General features: G+C 38.4%; 1 protein-coding gene across 1 annotated transcript; it reads left to right on the top strand.

Moving 5' to 3' along the window:
* The first annotated feature begins 7,302 nt into the window (after positions 1 to 7,302).
* On the top strand, positions 7,303 to 18,281 carry LOC102314456 (probable G-protein coupled receptor 149). Its single transcript, XM_005948731.3, has 5 exons — positions 7,303 to 8,591; positions 10,084 to 10,264; positions 10,423 to 10,925; positions 15,695 to 15,838; positions 16,629 to 18,281. The coding sequence occupies exons 1-5, from the start codon at positions 7,608 to 7,610 to the stop codon at positions 17,139 to 17,141; spliced, it is 2,325 nt and encodes a 774-aa protein (XP_005948793.1). The 5' UTR covers positions 7,303 to 7,607; the 3' UTR covers positions 17,142 to 18,281.
* Positions 18,282 to 22,427: the final 4,146 nt, after the last annotated feature.

Below are 22,427 nucleotides of genomic sequence, written 5' to 3'. Positions count from 1 at the left end.
AAGCAACATCACAACACCATCGCATTAATCTAGCTAAGTGTAAACAGCAGTAAATACTAAATATTCAATGTTGTTGTGCAGCACGCAGGACAGACAGCGCACAATGTGCTTTGAAGTAGCAGCCAAGAAAGGTGTAATTTAAGTCTACGAGCAGTGAACACCTGTGTGCACACCTGTGTGGATCAGCGCGCTTGTATTCAAATGGTTTCTTCATGTAATGGTCTGCAAGAGGATGTAGGGAGCCATAGCCCTGTCCCCGAGGGCATGAAGCAGGCATGGAGGAGATCCAGGCCCCAGACATCCAGAGGCCCCAGAGTGCGAGAGCCCAAGGAGGACCACTAAAGGGGCATCCGTGCCACCCTCATGGGAAGGGCTGAGGATCCCCAGACGAGGGGTCACCCAGTAGCCACCGAGCAGAAGCTAGAGGGGGCTGCACCGGCGTGCCCACCGGCGTGCCCACCAGCTCTGCCGGCAGCCAGCTGTGCCAGAGTGAACCGAGCCGCAGGCCCAGAGGCCGGAGGCCCGAGGGCCCCCCACGCCCCGGAAGAGGCCTGACCGAGCAACAGGCGCCAGGCCCCGCCAAGTAGCCACCGGGAGTGAGCTGGTACATACCTGAGCGCCCAGCCCCGGACACCAAGAACCACCAAACATACGCAAAAGTATGTTCTAAAGTTTATCTTTTTGAGCAAAGTGGACTTTTTAGTAGAAAATCTGTTTTTCTAGCCACAGTAAAGTGCAGTCCAGGAAAAGGAAGGAGTCCAGGAGTTTGAAATAATATTTCAGTAGGAATACAACATGAGAACAATCACACTGAAACCCAAACTGGCCCGATAGAAAAAGCCAGGTCTACTTCTGGATTTTTTTCCTACTTTTACGTTTTCATATAGTCTCAGGACCCTTCAGACTGAGCTTCTGAACAAATTATGGTCCTGTTACCCAAATATGGGTAATCAGAATGGCTTACACATTCTGATTTGATGAGTTATTTGGTATTGCTTCCACATACGAAGTAATGGCAAGTCAGAAAAATTAACCTTAATTAATTACTAGCCCATATTTCTTTTTTTCAGTGACAGCCTGCATTAGAAATCTTACAGCAGCTCTTAGGTTGGAAATTAAGTCAATAAATGACACAAAACATAGGGAACTGGTTATATATTCCATTAATATTTACTCTGTAACACACATATTCATATTGTTTATTAGCTAATACAGCCACACACTTTATTATCTATAGCTTTAATACAGAAAAGTAACAAAGACACATACAGAGACCATAATATCCATTATGATCCATGATCCCTGTAATTTAGTCATTGTTTAATAAAACATTTTGAACTTGACATTTAAATGATTCCAGTCAGGATTCATTGAATGATTCATGAATTTAGTGGTTGTGACATTTCACAGTGATCCCCCTAAACAAACAAAGGCATTGTTCAGAGGAACATATGGGAAAGAGCATATACTTACAAATCTCAAAATAGGTGGCGAAGCAAAAAGCAAAGCCCCATTAGAGTATCCTTGAAAGGTGTTGGGATCTCACAATAGCCTCAGTGCTTCTTGTCAAGACTCTCCAAAACTCCAAAAGTGTACTGGAAGGATGAAGTTCCTCCTACTAAAATGTCTTTTCATTCACTATCATGGCAATAGTGATGGATAGTGATCTTTCAGACAAAATTACCTGTTGGTGTTTATCTCCCCTGAAACATGGATCATTTTCATACTCATTATGCAATTTTATAATGAGTATGAAAGCATCTGAATGTGTTACATTTTCCCCCTCATTTAACCAGTTATCTGTTGCTTCCTTGTCAAAATATTAAAAAAAACACACAGTGTGGTTGCGCCGAGGTCTGTGGCTTATAAATAGCATGTTGTTTTTTACTGTTTTCATTTCTACCAGGTGCATTAAAATCATTCCAGCCCAACAAGGCATCGGCTTTTGCAAATGCAAATCAGCCTGACGTAGCACTGAACTTTATGGCTTTGAAAAACTTTTAATAATGCAAAAGGATGGTCTTCCTTACTTGCAAGGTGTTGCCTTCTTTAACTTTACCTCAGCTTAATTTCAATTTCAAGCATTTGTGTTAGGCAGTTATTTGTTTCTGTGGGTACTGTCACTGCTATATGTTGTCGCACTCATCGCAGCCAACAAAAGGAACCATTATTACTAAAAGGTATACCACATTTTGTTTGGCTGATGGGGATGTGACCTCCACTTAAACCTCTATGAGTGCACCATTAGTCACTTTTGTAACTTGTTTGGGAAAGTAAAAAATTTATATTCAAACTCAGTCAATTAGTGCTGATGGAAACTGAGTACTGGTGCATATGTCCTTGCTTATGTGAGAGATAAATAAGGGAAACAGCACCGAACCAAACCTGCATATCGCTAAACTCCTGTCACCGTTTCCGTGGAAACAGGTGCAGAATTTTTTGTGGTCTGATAAGAATTTCTGATGGTCAACTTGGCTTGAGTTGAAATGGCACACACACAAAGTAGAAATGAGCTATTATGCACCTGACACCCTTAATGCTATTCAATCTCCCTAAAAAAAACACTTCATTTGTCTCAGGGTGGGTAATAAAATAATGTGCTTCACCATCTAACTACCACTGACATCCCCTGATCATTATGTAGTGCAACAAAAATCACAAGTAAGTGTTAATCAACACATTATTGTTTCAAAGGAAGCACACACTGCTTCACCTTTATAAATATTATTGTAAATAATCCCTACATTTAAGCACTTGAATAATTACATATTAACTACACTGTATTATTACTTTGTTAAAAAAACAAAACTACAGAAGAATAAGAAGAATCTGCTCACAAGTCTGCCTAATTTGTGATATATGACAACACTTAAACTGGGTGCAGATATAGATTCCTAACACATCTGCATACATTATTTCAGATCTCAGTCATTTACAGGTGCATACAGCAGAGAACCAAATGGACAATAAATGCACTTCCAGTTTCATTTGAATTTTATCTGCACAATTTGAAAAGCCTTCTGAAAAGATACTGACAAACTGACAAGCAGTGAATGTGCTGATTTATGTGTTGATTTTAGGCATTTTTTTCAGCCTGCTTGCTTACTATAATAACTGCAAAAGCCCACTTTAATAGAAGAGAGGGTCCTTGTCCTTCAGCCTGCTCACCATGCGCCTTTTCTCTTTCTGTTTTTCAACACTGCCTTTATTAAGTATAGATTCCAGTAAAAATAGGAAAAAAAAGTTACTGCAAAATCAAGGTGAAATTCAAAATACAAAGTTAATTTAACTGGGCACATTTTTTAGTATGTCCCATTTTCAGTGATAACATTTTAAAAAATAGGGTTGACATCATTTACTTGAAGTTTAATCTATTATCAAAATTTACTTTTATGCACCTAAGTATATTTACTACAAAAAAAAAAGAAAAAGAAAAGCCTTATCTTATTTAAATTTGGTAAATCACAGATTTGGGAATATATTTCTGGTGCGCGTCTGCACCATTTTCAGCATGGCTGTAAGTACCATTATTTTCTGCAGCAGTTGAGCCTCTGCAATGGACACTAAATCACTTCCAGCATGTCAAAACATGACTTTTCAACTTGATTTAAATTTTTGAGATGTGGACTAAGTTGCACAAGGCAAATCTGGGAAAGGATCCAGATTGTGTGTGTTTGTGTGTGTTTGTGTGTGTATATATATATATATACACCTTACAGTTAATAGTATATGCATATACAAAAGATGTTGTATTCTTCAACCAACCTTAATCAATGTTTTCATTTAGCAGAAAACACCAGAGTGGACCAAGCAATCTCCCCAAGGCCAGATCGTCCAATGCTCAGAGAAACTGCAAAAAAACCCAGGAGCTACATCTTAGACTCCACAGGCCTAAGATAATATGTTAAACGTTAAAGTTTATAACAGTACACAGTAGACTTCTGGAACAATATCAGATGAGAGTTAGAGAAAGTGGCAATGCACGTGGAAAAACCAAACACAGCTCACCGGTATAAACACCTCATATCAACTGTCAGCACAGCTGAGGAGGGGGGATGACTTGGGCTTATTTTGCAGTCACAGAACCCAGACATTTTCTAGTCATTGATTTAACCATGAACCCATGGCATCCTACAGTCAGATGTGAAGCCCTCTGTCTGACAGGTAAAGCTTAGCTCAAATTGGCTCATGCAACAGGACAATGACTTTAGTTTAGACCTCAAGCTAACTGAATGCTGTCAGAGTAGTGTCAGAGCTGTGCATAAACAAAAGCCCACAAACCACAATGAACTGAGGCAATGTTGTGAATGTATGGAAGCAACTGCTTACTCCAACAACTATGAGAATGGTTTCTGCTCACTTACTGACATTGAGATATTTGTTCTCCTTTTAGTTCAGAGTTTACCACTAAAAACCTAATTGCACAAAACCATTTGATTCACTGTTGCACTTCTATGAAAACATTTTTAACACAGGTTTAATGTGTCTTTTAGACATTTCTACTCACTAATGCTGGACTAACTTGTTTGTACCATACAAGTTTCAATGATTACATTGGATATAATTTGGATCTCAAAGTCACTTTAATTCTAAAATCAGCATTTGAACAATGCCAACATGCACCAGTTGTATTTTACATGGTACACTCAGCAGAGAATTGAGTGTTGAGCAATTATAAATTCATGGCACTAACTATTCATCCTCCTCTGCTCATTAAATTTAAAGCTCTCTCTTTTATGCAAATATAATCTTCCATCCTGTTTCTGTCTCTATATCTCTGTGTCAAGTGCTGCTTCATTAATATTTGATGTGACTTAGGATAATGATGCACTTAGACACTCTGTGTTTATATGTGTGTATGTGCATGTAGATGTGGGTACATTTGTGTTTAGAGAGAGGACGAGAGCTGCACTGCAGCAGCTCTACAGTTTAAAGTTACAAGCTGTGATGTACCACCAGAGGCCAGTAAGCAACAGAGGATTGTTAGTTTTATATTTGTACATGTATTCATGTATATGATGCAATGCAGTACATCATTTATGAATTTGAAGGGCATTTGAACAGTATATTACGATCATCAATCATTGATTAGCTGTTTCCTTTTCATGGTCCCGATGAACTACACCAAGGTTTTACTTCAAAGTATTCCCATGGTTTTGGTTTCATATCAAAGCCAATATTACAGTAAATGGATTTATTAGATGTGGTAATATGGCTGTAATTCTCAAATGAAGCTCTTTATTAGTTTGAATCTAATTTTATTTTCCTTCATGGGACGTCATTAATTGGTGGACACACCAATAAAAATGTCAGATGTTACAAAGCACACGTTCCATGTTAACACAAGGAGAATGCTAGCCATAGCAAGCCTCATTTGAAAGATTTAAATGAGGTGCAACAACACACAATCCAATAAGAATAAAATTCATGTTAGAGTCTATGCAGATTTGCTCAGTGTAAACTCTTATTACCCTCATAGTGCAGCATGCATGTGTGTCAGTCTGCAGATGGAGGAAGTTCTTTTATCATGTAGCTAGAAAACAATGATAAGCTAGTTGTGGTTGTGCTGGGAATTTGCAATAAATGTTTCATCACCCAAGCATGAATTTGTATATATGTATTACAATGACCTTGAATTTAACTGTGATTGTATAAATGACTTTTTTTTTTTACTTCTTTTTTAAGACTTAAAATGTGGAGTCTATGATAGCCATTTATTCATTTATTTATTCAAAACTGAGCTACATCAAAACTTGTAGTTCAAACACACTCACTGTGTTTGCTCTGATTAACATTTATTTTATAACTTTTAATAGGACGTACTGTGTTGTTCTGCCCTGTAATCGACACTAACATGAGGATTTTAATAACTTACTCAAAACTGTATACACCTACTGTTAAATATTCTGTTGTGGTAAATAATTTTCAGCCGTGTATTTCTTCTGTTCAACCTCCGCATCGAACTGACTTGAATTAAAATGTACTTTAGGTCTTTGTTCCATCAACAGATAATGAAAGTGTGTTCGTTTTTCTAACAGATCATGTGACCCTGCATTTACTCTGTTCCTCATCGATGCACTTTTGCACAGTGTTTCTGAATTTATTTTACAGAGCTGCACACTTACCTTGCGCTCTCATGAACAAACCACTGCATGCAGTACACACAGAGAGATAGATACACATAAAGTAGGTCACCTTGATGTGTGAGGCTGTGCTCAGCTGGTATATTTGTGTGGGTTTGTGTGTATTTGTGTTTTAGTGTTTATGTACCCTTGTGGATTGTGTTTTTGTCCTTTTACATTCCCCTCTGTGTCCTCCTGCCCCCCGAGAGAGTTGAGTCATTAGAATAGCTGGAAGTCACTTAGCCCAGACTATAATTTAATTACAGGACCTGAAGTCAGATGCACTTACACTCAGGAGCATCCACAGATAATGATATCATACAGTGAGTAAGAACATGAGGAGTGCAAATAAATGAGCCTGAGCTGACATCATGCATCTCTGTGCATATTTGCACAAAGGGCATAAGACCAAAAAGCTATCAACAATGATAACAAAGCACAACACAGGAGGTGTGATCTCTTTTTCTTGGAAAAACAAAAGTAAATGAACATTCATAATATTCTTTATCACAATATTCTCTGAAAGAAAATACATTATGTAGTAGCTCTCTGTAACACAGCTTCCTTTTACAGATAAGGGTAATTTATTTCTATAACCTTCAGAACCTTTGCCACACTTTTTTTCATCTTACTTTACGAGTACTTTTCAAATCTAAGGACATGGGATCATATACAAACAGCCATGTAAGCACTTACAGTAAACTGGCCTTACTCTGTTTCGAGAGAGCATCCACCCCACATGATTCCCTTATTATTTTAGCCCTGGCATTTCGTTTCCTGACTCCATTAAGCAAAAAAAAAAAAAAAAGCGCGCGGGTGGGGGGTTTGAAAACAAAGCAATGAAAACCAATCTGCTGAAAATGGCTCGCACAGCCTGTGTAGATGGATTTCAAATGGAATTATTCAGTAAGTGATGGCTCCACCATTACACATAAACAAAAATCTGAATTGTCCAAAAATAAAAAAAATAAATACATGAATAAGACCCTCTACTTTTTATCATTTGCATTAAATTCTGTCAAAGGGCTTGTTCAGACAGGGGTGATTATTGGAATGACTCGTCAAATGAGTCGAGCCATGACACAAATAAAAATGCACCCTGATGAATCGAACCGGTCCTACACGGATATAGAACCGGTTGTAGTAGTATGCTGCGTTTGGCTCAACCCTCCAGTGACTGCCGTGAAAGTAACCACTGATGACGACAGCGCGTAAATCAGCAGCTGGAAACGAGAGGCACTCTGGCTGCGCCGTTTGAACGGTGGACACAGGTGCCTCCCGACACAACCTCACCAGCTCCACATCCAAGAGACTGGAAAGCGTCTGCACACGTTCTCAGTTGGATGGTGATTTTTTTTTTAAAAAAGAAAAGAAAAAAAAGCATGAGCCGAATGCTGTGCTGTTCTCGCGTCGTTCCAGCCTGGTGAACTTTACAAGCTAATGAGTCAAATTTGAACACTTAAAAGTGCCAAAAGAGGCAGAACAATGAATTCACTGGAGATGTCTACGACGTATCAGAGCTCCCCAGCGCCTAACCAAAGCTACCTTCCAACTGCCACCTACGACACGCCAGACCCCTCCGGGATGGAGAGGCAAATCCGCCTGCTGCTTTTCGGTTTGTGCGTAACCATCGCCGCTGTAACGTTAGTTGGAGGTGTGTATTCGCTGCTGTCTGTCCTCCGGATGAGGAAAAAAACCTCCCTGTGTGTCATTGTGGCTTCCATGTCGGTGGACGACCTGCTCAGTTTGGTCCCACTCGCTTTATTCATGCTCCTTCAGTGGGAAGCAAATGGAGGTGAAGGGTCGGGCAGCCTGTGCACTTTATCTGGACTTCTGTACGTGTTCCAAGGTGTTTCGAGCAATATGAAGGCTTGCCTTATAGCAGCCTACACTTTTTATGTCACCAAGAGATTCGGAGTGCTTCAGTCTGTGCGCCGGCCACTGAGAGTAATGTGGGCTATTGCCGGTGTGTGGGCGGTCAGCCTGGCCGTCAGTGTCCTACCTTTATGCGGATGGGGAAGCTTTACGCCGGCCTCTCTCGGGTGTTTCCCAGAGAGCGACAGTTTTTACATTTTGCTGCTCTTCTCTTTATATTTTCTGTGTTTTTGCGGCTTGTTATTTTTCTTTATCCCCCTCACTTACCAGCTGCTGTGCTCCAGGGAGCCCCAAAGGACTTTATTGTACCCCAGCTATCTAGAAATGGCAAGAGGACTGAGCGGGACCACTCCTCTCTGTGATCTGCAGTCCTTTTCCCGGGACAGCCTGAATAAAAGTTTCGGGGCGTACAACGAACTGAGTCCAAGTTCGTGCGGGACAGAGATCAGGGAGAAAGAGGACAGCAGTTTGTCCCCAGTGTCTGCCAGTGATCAAAGGACAGCTACTGTCGGGGATTCGCCTGTGGTGTTTGCACAAAAGCGCTTCTCCATGATCCTGGCGGTTGTCAGAGTTGTTTTATGGATGCCAATGATGGTAAGAAGCCTCATAAAAGCAAATGTCCCAGTAAATGGTGCCAAAAACAACACCATAATAACTTTTTAGCAAATGGCCTGCCAACCCATTGCTCTACTTGGCTTGGAGCCTTTTAGTTGTATTACCTTGAAATGAAATCATTTATTATTCATTTAGTTGGAATGCTATTCAGCGCTCGGTCTGTAGAAAATCTATGAAACTCCAACCGAAATCTAACACGAAACCGCCTCATAATTATAGAACAACCTCTGGACAACAAAATAAAACCTCAATATCTTACTTTAAAGTAAAATCACTTTAACCCAAGGTCTCTGTTTGGCTTTATATAGCTACACAGATTGTTTTGGTGATTTATTGCCGTAATCGGTGAGGTGAGCAGACCACTGAAAATTATTGTAAAGAGTTATATTGTATGTTTCTGGCCAAGGGTGACGTCAGCAGCCACCATCCGAGCAAATCCACGAAAGTGCTTAACAGCCAATTAGAGACTACCAGGGTCTCTGTGTGGCACGCGGCTGAACAGTATCCCCTAATCAGATCACTGTTCTTGGTGGCGCATATGCTGTAAGCTGTAAGGGTTAATAATGTGGAGGGGAAATAAAGTGGAGTCGTTTAATAGAAGTGTGTTCTTCTCTTTTTACTTTCTCTGTCACTAAAAATGAATGAAATTCCTTATCTTGTTAAAGACTCCATCAGAAATCCTTCACAGTGAGGAGGACACATTGTGAATGATGTCCTTAGTTGCAAGAGATTGTTGAATTTATTAATAATCTGACATCTTTGAATTATTTCAATTTAACTTCATGGTTTTCATGGCCTGTCTTGTAAAACCTTGATATTTTTTAAAATAAGTTTTTTTAATGCATTTTTTGTATTTCACAAAATAATCTCCCTAAAAGGCTTTGAGAACAATTGTTTGCAAGTTTTATGTAAAGCCTTTAGGGCACTATTCACTGGGTTTGCTTTGTGAAATACATCCATGCTTTGCAACACCAAGTTCCTCTGTTACAAGAGTTGTTTTTGTTCAAAAAAAAAAGAAAAAAGAAAGAAAAAGAATAAAGTGTAGGTGATAAATGCTGTGCAGCAGTGATGGACAAAGAGAATTGGCATTCCAAACTTGCAACCCTCTTAAATGAATAAAAACAAATGATGATTAATACGAAAATGTCAAGATATCACCGGTCAGAAATACAGTAATTTCTTTTTTGTTTCTGTGGATTAGAATATTTTCATTGGTGTTGGTTTTGTTTTATTGTAGCTGTATTATTTGTAGCCATCTTTAAAATTGAGCACACTCAGGTGCAATGCTAAAGTGCCGCTGGCCCACTGGAATACGGAACATAGGAAAATTAAAATCAAGAAAGCCCTGTATGTGTGAAAGGTCTATGCAATTTATTTTCATTCATGTGTCTCCCTCCCACAACTTCCTCATGCATATTAAGTCAGAGACTCCTCAATGACTTAATTTCTCTCCTTTTTTCCCCCCTCACAGACTTTGGTACTGGTGCGCCACGCAATCAGTGCACGCAGCTCCTCCCTGGAGACTTTGAGCTTCTTTCTCACTCTGCTGGCGCCTGCGGTCACTCCGTTATTCATGCTGTCTGAGCGCTGGATCCACATGCCATGTGGCTGCTTCATTAACTGCAAACGGGAACCAACACCAGAACCCTCAGGTAGATGATGGCACAGCACAAATTAATTAACTGTGCACAACCAAATGTCTTTTTGCACAGTAAAAGCCAAAACAACTGTTCCCGTGTGGTACAGGGGGAAACAGTGATGATTTTGCAGGGTGAAGAAAATAAAATTCTCTCACTTTTCTTTCTCACAGTGATGAAAAGAAGATTTAAGTTCAACCTTTCCTTCCAACAAGGCTACGGAGTGTATAAGTTGTCACATGCCACCATGTTACATAACAGTCCTCCCATTGAGAAGCCTGCTTATCACAGCCTTTTTAACTGTGACTTCCCTAATGCCGGTCATGATGCGCTTCAAAGTGGTGCGCTCTCTAGGCTGGGGCCCAATTTTGATTTCAGCACCACGTGCCCAGTGGACAGCTCCTCTCATGCAGATCTTCTATTGGAAGCAGTGGCTGGTGGCGGGGAGGCACTGGCTGATTGTGCTCCACTTCCCCATGAGAACCATGGGAATGATGAGAAATTCTGCTGTGTCCCTTCATTGGCTTCTCATCACCGGGAACAGGATCATAGTCTCACTGACACGTCATCAGTGTTTGAGGGGCCTGAGAGGAGGCTTTCACATGAGGAGTGTCGGAAAATCGAGCTGACAGACTGGGAGTGGTGCAGAAGTAAATCCGAGAGAACGCCCAGACAGGTACACCAGCATTCAGTGTAACCAGTTTATTTGTTGGCTCTTGAACCATTAAATGAATCATTTGTGTCTGTCACTTTGTGGTTTATGGCTGGCATTAGGCAGTTTTTCCACACACTGCAACTCTATTGCTTTCATAAATTAATCAAAGAAACCTAGGCTTTACCATGCAACGTGCAGTAACATAGTGTAGTGGTGATCATTTAAGAGTAATTAGTGTTTTGCGACCGTAATACAGACACATTTTATAATCTCCCTTTGTGCATTTACATTTTGTTTGAAAGGAAATTAAAAATTTTTATTGTGGTCCACTTGTATAGAGACACAGGATGATAGACGATGGAATAGGGTGCAATATTTACACAGACAGTTTTTAAGGAAGTGTTTGATGAGAAAGGCTTACATACTGTTGGTTTGGATTTTTTTTTCCACATCTAAAAATATGCCTCTTTATAATCAGGCTGACAGCCTTGGAACTGTGTGTGAGATTTAGATAAAATGCTTAAAATCCTCTCTTCTCTCCTCTCCTCTCCTCACATTTTCTTATCTGCTCTGAGCTTTTATCACTTATAGAGCAATTGATCAAGTTACCGCACACCATTTTAGTAGCCAATGCCAGCCTGTCTTTCAAAACCAAATATACATCCACAAACTTAAAATGTATTATGTCTAGTGAATTTCTTTCACTAGAAATAAGTTGAAGTTGGAGGAATGTGCAGCTTTAAAATGCTTACAGTTTAAAGATCAGCATCAGTGAGATTCGTTGGATGTTAGCTCCTTCATGTGTGTTTATGAATAAGTTATGCAGGTTAAATATTTGAGTGAAAGTTGAATTTAAAAAACAAACAAACAAAAAAACAAACTTATTTCCAATGCATTCTGTAGTTCAAGTTTAATCAAACACACACATTGATTCAGTATATACTGTACAGTGGTGTTTCTATACCGGGACTCAAAGTTATCATTTATTCAGGTACTCAATATTTTACTCTATCCACTAGCAAAGTCAAAGACCACTAAAGCTTGAGACAGTTTGCTAGAGACCACTATCCACTAATCCATTTTAATCCATTTCTTTCTTTGTTGTTGACATCCTGTGTCCTTATAATACCAGAAGCTTAATTCTCTTTGTGTTTCGCTAGAGCCAACTGAATTGTTAAACAAGGACAAAGCAGTAAAGGCCTAATGATTAATGTATCCTGGCATTGGAGATAAACGACACAGATGAGAGAGCAGCCTCACTTGTGAAACAGAGCAGCCACAGGCATTAACGTTGAAACCAAACTGTGACTATTAGAACAATAACACTATTAGATTTGATATAGGCTCATTCAGTAGACTGTGGATGTAAACAGACATGGAAACATACAGGCATGTACACACATGAACACACGCTGTAGCTGTCTCTCCTTCTTTTTCTTTCTCTGCTCTACTTATAAGTTTGAAATGTTTCACTCTGAAAATCACCAGAGGGTGGAAAATCCATGGAGCATGCATCTACAGCTTGGTTTTGGCACTCACTTTGCATCATGTATAAGTCTAAGATGCTCACTGCTGGCGTGTGTGTTTGTGTGTGTATGTGTGTGTGCGTTTCCCTGCCCTACTTCTCAGTATACTAGTCTATATATATGTCTCTCTAGGCCTTAATCATTGATTGGGGTCTTTAAATGTGGAATCACGATTACAGTGCAGTTTACAAACAAACATAAAAACACTGCCAAACAACAAAGAAAAATGAAGCCTTTTTTTTCTGTATCCACCAACCATTATGTTCCTCAAACACATTTACAAAAGACATAAAGAAACACACACACAACGTGTTATTACTGTATAAATACAGAAAGCCAAACAACAGATGAAAGACAAGCCAAAATACTTTGTGATTTATAGTTCTTCCAAGCTGTGTTTTGTTCCGTGTTAGCAGACTAGATGTCATTACCCATCGTCTTTTCTCCTTACTGTCAGCCCATCTGGCCTTCGGGAGCCAGGGAAAGAGGTGGAATTAGAGCTTAAACACATCTTTACCCTCTCTGTGACATATCTGTTAGCAAGCACAGAGTCGGGGTCCACTTACAAGCCCTTTTCCCCAAGAGGAAATGGAGAACTAATGTGCATTAAGGTATGGAGGACTGAAACCAATTTACTCTAAAGAAAAAGATTGTCCAATGCAATGAAATATAGAGACTTAAAAAAATACTGACTTTGAATAAGTATGAAGTTGATACAATTTAAATAATAGATTACTGTACGTGTGTATGCTGACACTTCAATTAATGACGCTTCAATTAATTAAAGGTGTGAAATAAGCAAATGAGTCATGCTGACAACCTGATGCTTTGCTCTCCTAATGTGTTTATCCTTATTTAGTGTATTTGAATACCAAGATTTTAATACCAACTAACCTTAAACACAAAGAACTACACAAGAGTATTAATTACTATTAATTAGTGATTGAGAATAACTTAATTACTGTTTACTTACTTGTTATTTAACTGTTCAGTTCATTACATTACACAAAATATCTTATTTAAACAATATATAACCTATTAACAGCAAGCCTTGGTATTCATCTAAAAAGGGAATGAAATATAGTGACACATCAAAAAATATCTCAGTATTAGTTAACTTCAGTACAGTATTTGTGCTCTTCAGTTGTCACCTGCTATAAATTAAAAAGGAAAAAAAACGAACTGGATCGAACTTGTTACAGTAAAAGTTATTTACTGTTCCTTAGAAACAAATATTAGCTTTATGCCGATTTTTGGATCACAACATGTGCCTGGACATGTTAGCATCCATGTGCAGTGCTTAACAAATTTATTAGCTTTATTAGCCTAAAAAACAAGAAAACAGAAGCATCTTTCAGAAGCTTGTTTTTATACAAAACAATAACTGACTTCATTGGACGTAATTCATGTTCATTCAATTCATTTTTAAGAAAGTTGGGAATTAAGCAAGTACAACATTCCACCCCTAATATTTTTTTCTGTTTAGGAGTGCAAGTAAGTAACTTTAGTTTTTCATACTAAATAAAGTAATAGTAATGTGTTTTACTATAATTTTCTCCCTTGGTGCATTTAAATAATATCTATATTTTGATTCAGTTTTATGCGCACTCACTACGCAAGTGATTGCACCATAACTCTGTTAGCAAATTTTAAAAAAAAGTTATCATCACTGCAAAGGTCAGCACCACATTTAATGGTGATCCAGTAGTTTTGTTGCCATTTCCTTAATCACTGGGGTAAACATCAATTTGGCATAAAAAATCAGAACAGACTTTCTGTCAGCAAATAAGGAAACAGTTCAAAGGATGTTAGAATACACTGACTGGGCGCTATACAAGTACAGGCCTTATTAGTATTCATTTTAAAATATCATCACATCTGCATTGGCAGAATTTGAAATTAGCTCCCTTAGTCCCTTAGCCCCCCTTTCCATTGCACCCTACACCCACTAGAAAAGCATGGTTATATGCACGGAAATATCTGACAACATTCACACCCTACTTGTGCAGGTGTAAGCCTTCTGTGTAGTCCCACCACTTCTTATTTTTTATGCAGACTTTTTTTTAACCTTATATAACTCATTCGATCTGCAAATAGCTTCAGCTGAACAAAGTCCTCTAGCACAAGTTAGATTTTCGTTGGACAGACCAAAAGAGGTGCAAAATGGTTATTGTGGATTTTTTTTTTAAAGGCATTTTAAAAGTAAAAGAAAAAATTAACTTGGAAAAGGAAAAGCCAGGTGATCCTTTGGGGAGCATGTTAAAATAGTATTTTATATGTAAGATGAAGAAAGGCATGTGAAAATATCCAGAAAGAAATCTATCCGTGTGCTTCCCACATGATGTGTTCTGAACATTATTTGATCTACGTGACAATGTGTTTTCAGCTCAGCTTTGCAGTCTTTGTCTCTCCCTCTATGTCTCTCTCCATTCACAATGAGGCAAACATAATGACAGGGAACCAGGCAGATTTGGGGGAGATTGCCAAGAGACTGGCATCTGCTTTGTTTCTGTTGTGCATCATAGTCACAATCAGATTATTATATTTAACTAAATAATTTAGAAGCTTAATTAGACCTGCCACAGGTCTCCCTACTTCTGTGCCACATGATGCTTCTATTTCCCTCTGCCATCAGTATGCACAGTCTCAAATATGTTTTCAGAGAGGCTCACTTTGATCTACTCTCTGGCATCATAATCTCTACAAAAGCAGTGTAAATGTGTGACTGAAAAACATGAAATATGATTGAAAAAATGAAAATTAAACTAAAAATGTAGACTTATAATTAAAAGCAAGCTGATAAGCCGTTGGAGAAAATCTGCCTGATACTGTGCACTGAAACTTTGCTATTCGAATCTAATAACGGCCAAAAAATATGTCAGTCATTATTTGTGTTTGTGTGTTTTTTCACTGAAAGGTCTGTTGGCTTCTACATGCATGAAGTCTTGACATCTCATTTTAACAGCTGAGTGCTGTTGTTAGGGCTCTACATGCAAGCCTCATTAATTCTTGGATAGAAATGACTGGTCAGCACATTCATCCTACTGCACTTGACATCAGGCACATAATGTAACTTCAGTTACTTTAAACAATAGGAATGAGATGGAAAATGAGTTGTAGTCACAGTGAAGTATTAGTTGCTTTGGATTTATTGTCAGGAATGAGCGGCCAAGGCGGAATTTAATAGCAGTTTGATTTTCAAATAAAGACGATGTGCTAAATTCTGACTGAATTTTTGTTCTTTTCTGTGTTTTTCCTGTGCAGCGATCATCAGGTGGTCTATCAATTCCCCTGTGCGCCTTTCAGGGAACTGTATCTTTACAAGCACCTACAGGGAAGACGCTGTCTCTCTCCACCTACGAGGTCAGCAGTGATGGTCGAAAGATCTCCCCGAACAATGCCAAAAAGGTAATGTCATCTCAGCACTCTCTTTGTTTAAACTCACGTTGGAAGACGGAATTTATTTCCTCCGTAGTATGGCATTGTGGGAAATGCTCTTTGCATTCGTACTGAGAATAAATACAAATATGAATCGCTTGCCTACTCCTTTGTTATGCTGTGATCATCGATCACTATAATTTACTAAATGTGTTTGTTTGTGTTTAAATTAAAAGAAAGGGGTAAATTATGATTTAGTTCGCTTTAAAAATGTTGTTAGGTACATTTTTAAGCTTTGAAATCATTTTCCAGTCTGTAAGTAAATCTAGTCTGAAATTAAGCTAAGAGCTGCCTGGCTCTGGCATCATATTTAAGATTTATGCAAGGTAAATATTGTTTGTGAGATCAATTTTACTCTCTTATATAGCCATCAAGAGCGGCATAGTTTTAGCCATTTCTCTCACCATCAAAAACATTCTAGATTATTTATCCTGTCATGTGCTCCTGATTGCAACACAACTCACTTCTAGAATTAGCCCTATAAGACCTTGAATCAGTGAAATGTGGAAAAGGAAATTCCTAGTTATCAATAAATATAAAATATGTCCATATGCGCTATGTAACAAATAAAAAGACACCATTTATTTTCATAAAATGACTAGCTTAAAAAAGTAGATTTAAAATTTCTTCAGGGAGTTCCACTGGGAAAAGATTAATGGAATAGAGTTTTAGAAATCAATTATAACATTGTGAGATATTTTTGTACGACATCAAGTACACTGTGGTCCAAAACAAAACATGAAATCTCTCTTCCCCTCAGGTGGAAGTTTATCGTTCGAAGTCAGTTGGCCATGAGCCCAGTGCAGACGAAACAGCATCCAGAGGCCAGGGTGGAGATGTGAACGCCAGCTGTGTAGGAATGGGGATGGAGATTGGAATGGAGATGGGAATTGGAGCTGGGGTTGGGGACACTAATGTCAAGATCCATCTTGAAGTTTTGGAAATTTGTGACAATGAAGAGGCAATGGACAGCGTCTCTATCATATCTAACATCAGTCAGTCCTCCACCCATGCCCGCTCGCCATCACTTCGTTACTCCCGAAGGGAGAACCGCTTTGTCTCCTGTGACCTGGGTGAGACTGCTTCTTACTCCCTGCTCATCCCCAGCAGTGGCACCACAGAAGCAGAGACCATAAATATCACTATACCTGACACTGTGGAGGCTCATCGGCAGAACAGCCGACGCCAGACACAGGAGAGCTCGGGGTATCATGAGGAGATACAGCTGCTCAATGAGGCCTATAGAAAGCAAGCTGGGGAGAGGGAAGAGTGACATACATACAGAATAATAATAGGGTGGCTCTCTGGTGGAGGTTGAAAAAGCACCTCAGACAGTAAAGGCTGTGAGACAAATTTCCTAATCATTCCACATTTACTTCTTTCTGATCACCGCTCTAACAGAGTTGACAGGTGACCCAAATAGAGGCTTAGCTGAAGACTGTAATAGTCTGTTTGCCTACTCTTGTACTTCCTCTTTAGCTAATATCAGGAGAGCACATTTACTGCCTATATGTAGAGTACACAGAGATATATTAGACTGTAAAATGATATATATTGTAAATCGAGTGGAATACAGACCTATGTCAAATAGACAGTAGAAGAGAATCAGTATTTTAGTAGTGTATCTGTATTCTTGCTTTCACCATATGCCAGTTTGTTATCACAGAAGAAGCAGGTAGAAGAAAAAATCACAGATGTAAAGGAGGAAAAAAGGACCAAGGTGTGATCACGTGTCTGACATGAAACAGCTCCAGTAGACTACGTCACTGGTGACTCAGCTGTGAGGCGAGGGGTCACCTGACCCATGTGTCTGACTCATCTGAGCATGTGTTGTGCATTTTAGTATCTGTGCCCATAGAGATGAGGGTATATGTTTGAGAGCATTGATCTGTGATGTCAGTTAACAAAAATCTTCACATGCTTACCGTGAAAAAAAAATTGTGTTTATTCTGCATATATTTCTTCAAATTGTGTTTCATTTTCACCCAGCTGCAATGTCTAAAATGTCTATCTGCTATCTAATTTGGGGCTGGGAGGGTAGGGTGGATCCACCATCACTGTTTAGGATGTAAAACAAGAAGAAGTGAAGCAAACATTTTTTTTTGTTACTTCTTCAGAACAGTTTTTTGCACATATTTAGTGCAATTTAAATGAGTGACTGTGCATATTTCACCACAGCAGGCAGCATATGAATGTACATTCCAAAACCACTTCGGGGGATCATCTGTCTGACCGCTCGGTTTGCTTCCCATCCAATCGGTGAGCCACAGGGACCTCTTACTTTCTATCTAATACTGTACATGCATATATTCAGGACTGGAGTAAAATTTTCATAGATGGGACTGTGTAAATCAGTATTGTTTGACAGGGGTTAAGAATGTCTTTCTGAATCATATAAATCTTCATTCTCTCAGATGACATCATTATTTATATGCACATATACATGTACTTGTGTGTAGAAAAAACAGTGAAACTGGTATTGAAGACTAATTTTAAAGTATATATGTATTTATGTTTGTTTTATGGTGATGTCTTCTATATGTTAACTGTTTGGTTTTTTGAACTTCAACACAGCCTTGGCACAGCAAGGACTTCATTTGCAAGCTTTTGAATTGTTCTTTAGGGAGTCCCAGCCATCAGCCTCAATGTCTCCCATCCTCCTGAAGACCGTTTTCATTAAAGATTCATACAAGAAAATTGCCTCCAACAGTACTGCGATGCATTCCTAGTTCAAGCGCTCCTAGGCAAAATGTGAGAGTAAATACTGTACAGGCATGTGAATTGTGATGAATGCAACACTGTATTTAATATCAACCATGTCAACTGTTAATGGTGCCAAAGGTTTTTAGCTGAGCAGTGCGCCATCTTTCCAGCTTAACAGCGTGGATGTGATTCCATTATGTGCTTGTTCTCATTGTTAAACTACAGCTCAGCTTCTGGTCCAGAATTTTCATAAATTCAGCAAGTAATTGTTATTTGTCTTGTTATTAAGAATTCTGAGTTGCACATCAGCTGCACCAGTATTTGCATGTTTATTCATTCATGTCAACCATCTGGAGCTATTTGGTAACACACCGTTTGGATTCAAATGGAATTATTTACCACAAATTAAAAGGCAAGTAAAGTGCAATAGTTAGCTACTTTGGAGAGTGACCTATATAATATGTAACATCATTGGTTGCTGTGGCCCTAGGGTTTGGAATGTGACTAATCCACAACAGCTGTATGATGTCTTTATTCTGCTCAGTGTTCAAGATGGCAGAAAAACAGCATCAAAAACACATTTCTTTTATAAGCTATTTCATAGGGAAAATTCTGAAATTGCTTAATTATATATTATCTGTGTACAGCTAACAGTTATTTTGAAACCAAATGACAAGAAAGTAGGAGAAAATTTAAAAGAGGCTGCATGAGGCTGCAAAAGCATAACGTAAAAAAACAAAACAAAACTGCAATATCAGAAACCTTGACCAGAAGCTATTCCTGATGTTTTCATCAGTTCTCTCTGATTCAAGGACTTTCACCTCCCACTCACAACCTCACTGTTTATGCTGAAACAATAAGGTGCAGGTAAGCCTGCATCAAAATGCAGCATCAGTGGCACTGTGTGAGACCTCTAGTACAATATGTGCACCTCTAAAGAGCACAGCATGATTTCTGAAAATGTAAAAATCCAGAAGGAGATAAAACCACTATATTAAAACCTGAGGCTTTTTATTGGAGGTTTTTGAAATTCATCTGGTCAGGGATTGCTTGTATGGATTACAGCTAGCCCCTAGGGTAACGAACATGGTGTATATATGAGCTGTACACCTGCAACAGTGCTGAAAGGTTCAGGGAATGGAGGCTCGGAGCATATGAAACAGTGCTTTCTTCTTTCATGTCATTTGCTTTCCACAATCCCTCTACTACTCAACAGGCTTTACTCCCAGTATGTTTTTTAATACCTTCCCCAAGTTTAGCAGTATTTTTTCCTGTATCATTTTCTCTCTGACATCCCTTCATTTTGAATCCCCCATCTGTTCTCTTTAGAGTACCCAGCTGAGATACTGATAGTACTCACAGAGTTCAAAATAATGACAAAGATAAAAGAATTGGCAGCTGAAGCAAAAACATGAGTCACTCCCAACTTAAAGTTTACCCGATCACTGTGGAATTATTTTCTTTTTTAATGTCCAAAGACACAACTGAATATATTTCTGTCAAAGCTGAACAGGGAGCCTTTGTACAAGCAGGTCCAGTTAGTACTTGATGAAAATGAGATTCTCAAATACAAACTGAAAATAAGATTTTACACAAATTAGTCTTTCACACCAAACTGCTAATAAATCGTTTCATCGTCACAAATCACTATTCTCTGATCTGGGAAACTGTCTTCTTTCAAATGCATCTCCTTAATAACAAAATAGCTGATTGTGGAAGTACTGTGTAAGTATTCATTTCACTGATTATAAAAGGAAATCGTGTCTTTGATGGTTCTGATGATCACAGTGGGCGTGAAAAGAAAAATTTAATTTAAAAGTGGCAAAGCATGATATTTCCTGACAGGAACAGAAAGATTAAGGGTGGGATCTACCCTGTCACCTCCCATGAACATCCTGCACAAATCTTTCACACCACTCTTTCTACTCTCTCATCTGTGAAATGTGCTTCATGGCACAGATAGGGTGTCTATTGCTTTTAATTTGCAGGGCAAAGACACAGAGTAGAGAGAGGTAAACAATAAGGAAAAAGCACAGATTTTCCCCATATGACATTGCTGCTAATTTGAAATAAGAGAATGCAGAGTATAATCCAATTAGATTTGGAGCATTCAGAAACAGAATCAGTGAACGGTGACATATGGAAATGTGAAAACAGTGTTTGTAACCGCTACAAAAGTCAGATAAAGCCAAAGCAATCAGTGACTGAGGAGAAATGGTTACTTAATAAGAATGTATCACTACTACTACTAATTGTTAATGTTTTAGTTTTAATTTTAAATCTGACGAAAAATTATATTAAAAAACAGTGCTGAAGTGTAGCAGAGAGACCCTTTAAGGTGACAGTCAGGCAGTCACGGTGAATCTTTTTCATTTGGCGGCAACCTTTAAGGCCCAGATAGCAGGTCATTCCCTAATGTTCCTTAAACTGCAATGTACCAGTGTGAGCCTGGTACAGCAATTACTTTGACAAGACAGACTGTTTTTGTCTGTGCACAGAGACCCCAGAAGATATTTAGCAATCTAAATAGTCAACAAAAGGTTATTTCAGGGCCGGAACCCTCCTATTAAACTGGTGTTTAATGCATAAACAGATTTAGCAAGACTCTAAACAAATATTTTCTACTTTGGATAATAGATAAAAGTAAGAGGGCATGAGCATCCTCTGTCAAATGACAGAAAAGTACGTGGACAAGTTCAGATCGAACTTTGCAACTTGCTCATCGTTAATGAGAAGGTTAATGTGCCAGGGCACTGAGTGAATTAAATTTATTTGCACTTGAACTAATTAAATAAACATCAAAATGGAAAAATGACATGTAAAGAAAACTCATGAAAACTTATTGAAGCATAATTTGTTTCCAGAAAGGTCACTCAGATCATCCGGGGGGAAAAAATCTATCTTCTATCTTATACAGATGGATATATTATAAAGGATTCTTCAGATTTACCTCTGTATAAGAACATGTGGAGAGAAGCCAAAAGCAAAGACTCTCTTTATAGATAATGGATATTAAATACTACAGAAGTGAAAGTAAAAATTAATTAGAAACTCTTCCTGAATTCTAAATCATGGAGGTGGGAATCTGAGAGTCTACAGTAATATATGTGAACTTGTATTAGTAGTGATGAATTCAGTCTAACTTCATTTCAGAGAAATTTTGGAAGTAAAAAACTTGGCATTCTGCACTTGCCCAATACATCTTCAAGTGTACATCTTCAAAAAAAGAAGCAGTTTTTTTTTATGTATTTTAATTTGTCACATGACCCCAGAGGTTATGCTGAAAACACACTTTTAGTGTGTTTTTAAAATGTATTATGTCATTTTAAAATCTGGAAAAGAATAAAATTATACTTTTATGCTGTTTAAATGTTATTCAGTGAATAATTAACATAAATATTTTATGGATTCCCTGAGTGACATCCCGTTCATAATCTCTGGGGTTTAATAGCACACCCTTTGCAGCTATAACAGCTTTAACTCTTTTCAAAAGGCTTTCAACAAAGTGTGTTTGGGAGTTTTTGACTATTCTTTCAGAAGCGCATTTATGAGGTCAGACGCTGATGTTGGATGAGAACAACGTATTGTATGTAAAAACGCATAGGGTTTAATAAATGCATTAAAATGGCACAATAACCTATCATAAAACCAAGAAAAAATGTCAAAAAAATGTTTACAACTAAAAATTATATTATTATTTATTAGGTACATAGCAAACTGTACTCATGTTTTTATGCCCAAATTTGAGCTTCAGGAATTAATCAAGCATAACACTTAACTACAAAAGGTTTTTTTTTTCACCTCTTCAGGAATGCAAGCAAATAGCTGTAACTTGGCATCTTAATCAAAAAATAAT

Source organism: Haplochromis burtoni, unplaced genomic scaffold (assembly GCF_018398535.1).
Source record: "Haplochromis burtoni strain Fernald_Lab_line unplaced genomic scaffold, NCSU_Asbu1 Contig_571, whole genome shotgun sequence".
Taxonomy (NCBI): domain Eukaryota; kingdom Metazoa; phylum Chordata; class Actinopteri; order Cichliformes; family Cichlidae; genus Haplochromis; species Haplochromis burtoni.
The sequence above is the reverse complement of the archived record's forward strand: the minus strand, read 5'-3'. Positions and strand labels throughout refer to the sequence as shown.

Coding starts and splice junctions, on each gene's coding strand:
- LOC102314456 (XM_005948731.3), top strand. CDS start 7,608: ATGAATTCACTGGAGATGTCTACGACGTATCAGAGCTCCCCAGCGCCT. Junction 10,265..10,422: donor ACCAACACCAGAACCCTCAG/GTAGATGATGGC, acceptor TCTTTCTCACAG/TGATGAAAAGAAGATTTAAG. Junction 10,926..15,694: donor CCGAGAGAACGCCCAGACAG/GTACACCAGCAT, acceptor TTTCCTGTGCAG/CGATCATCAGGTGGTCTATC.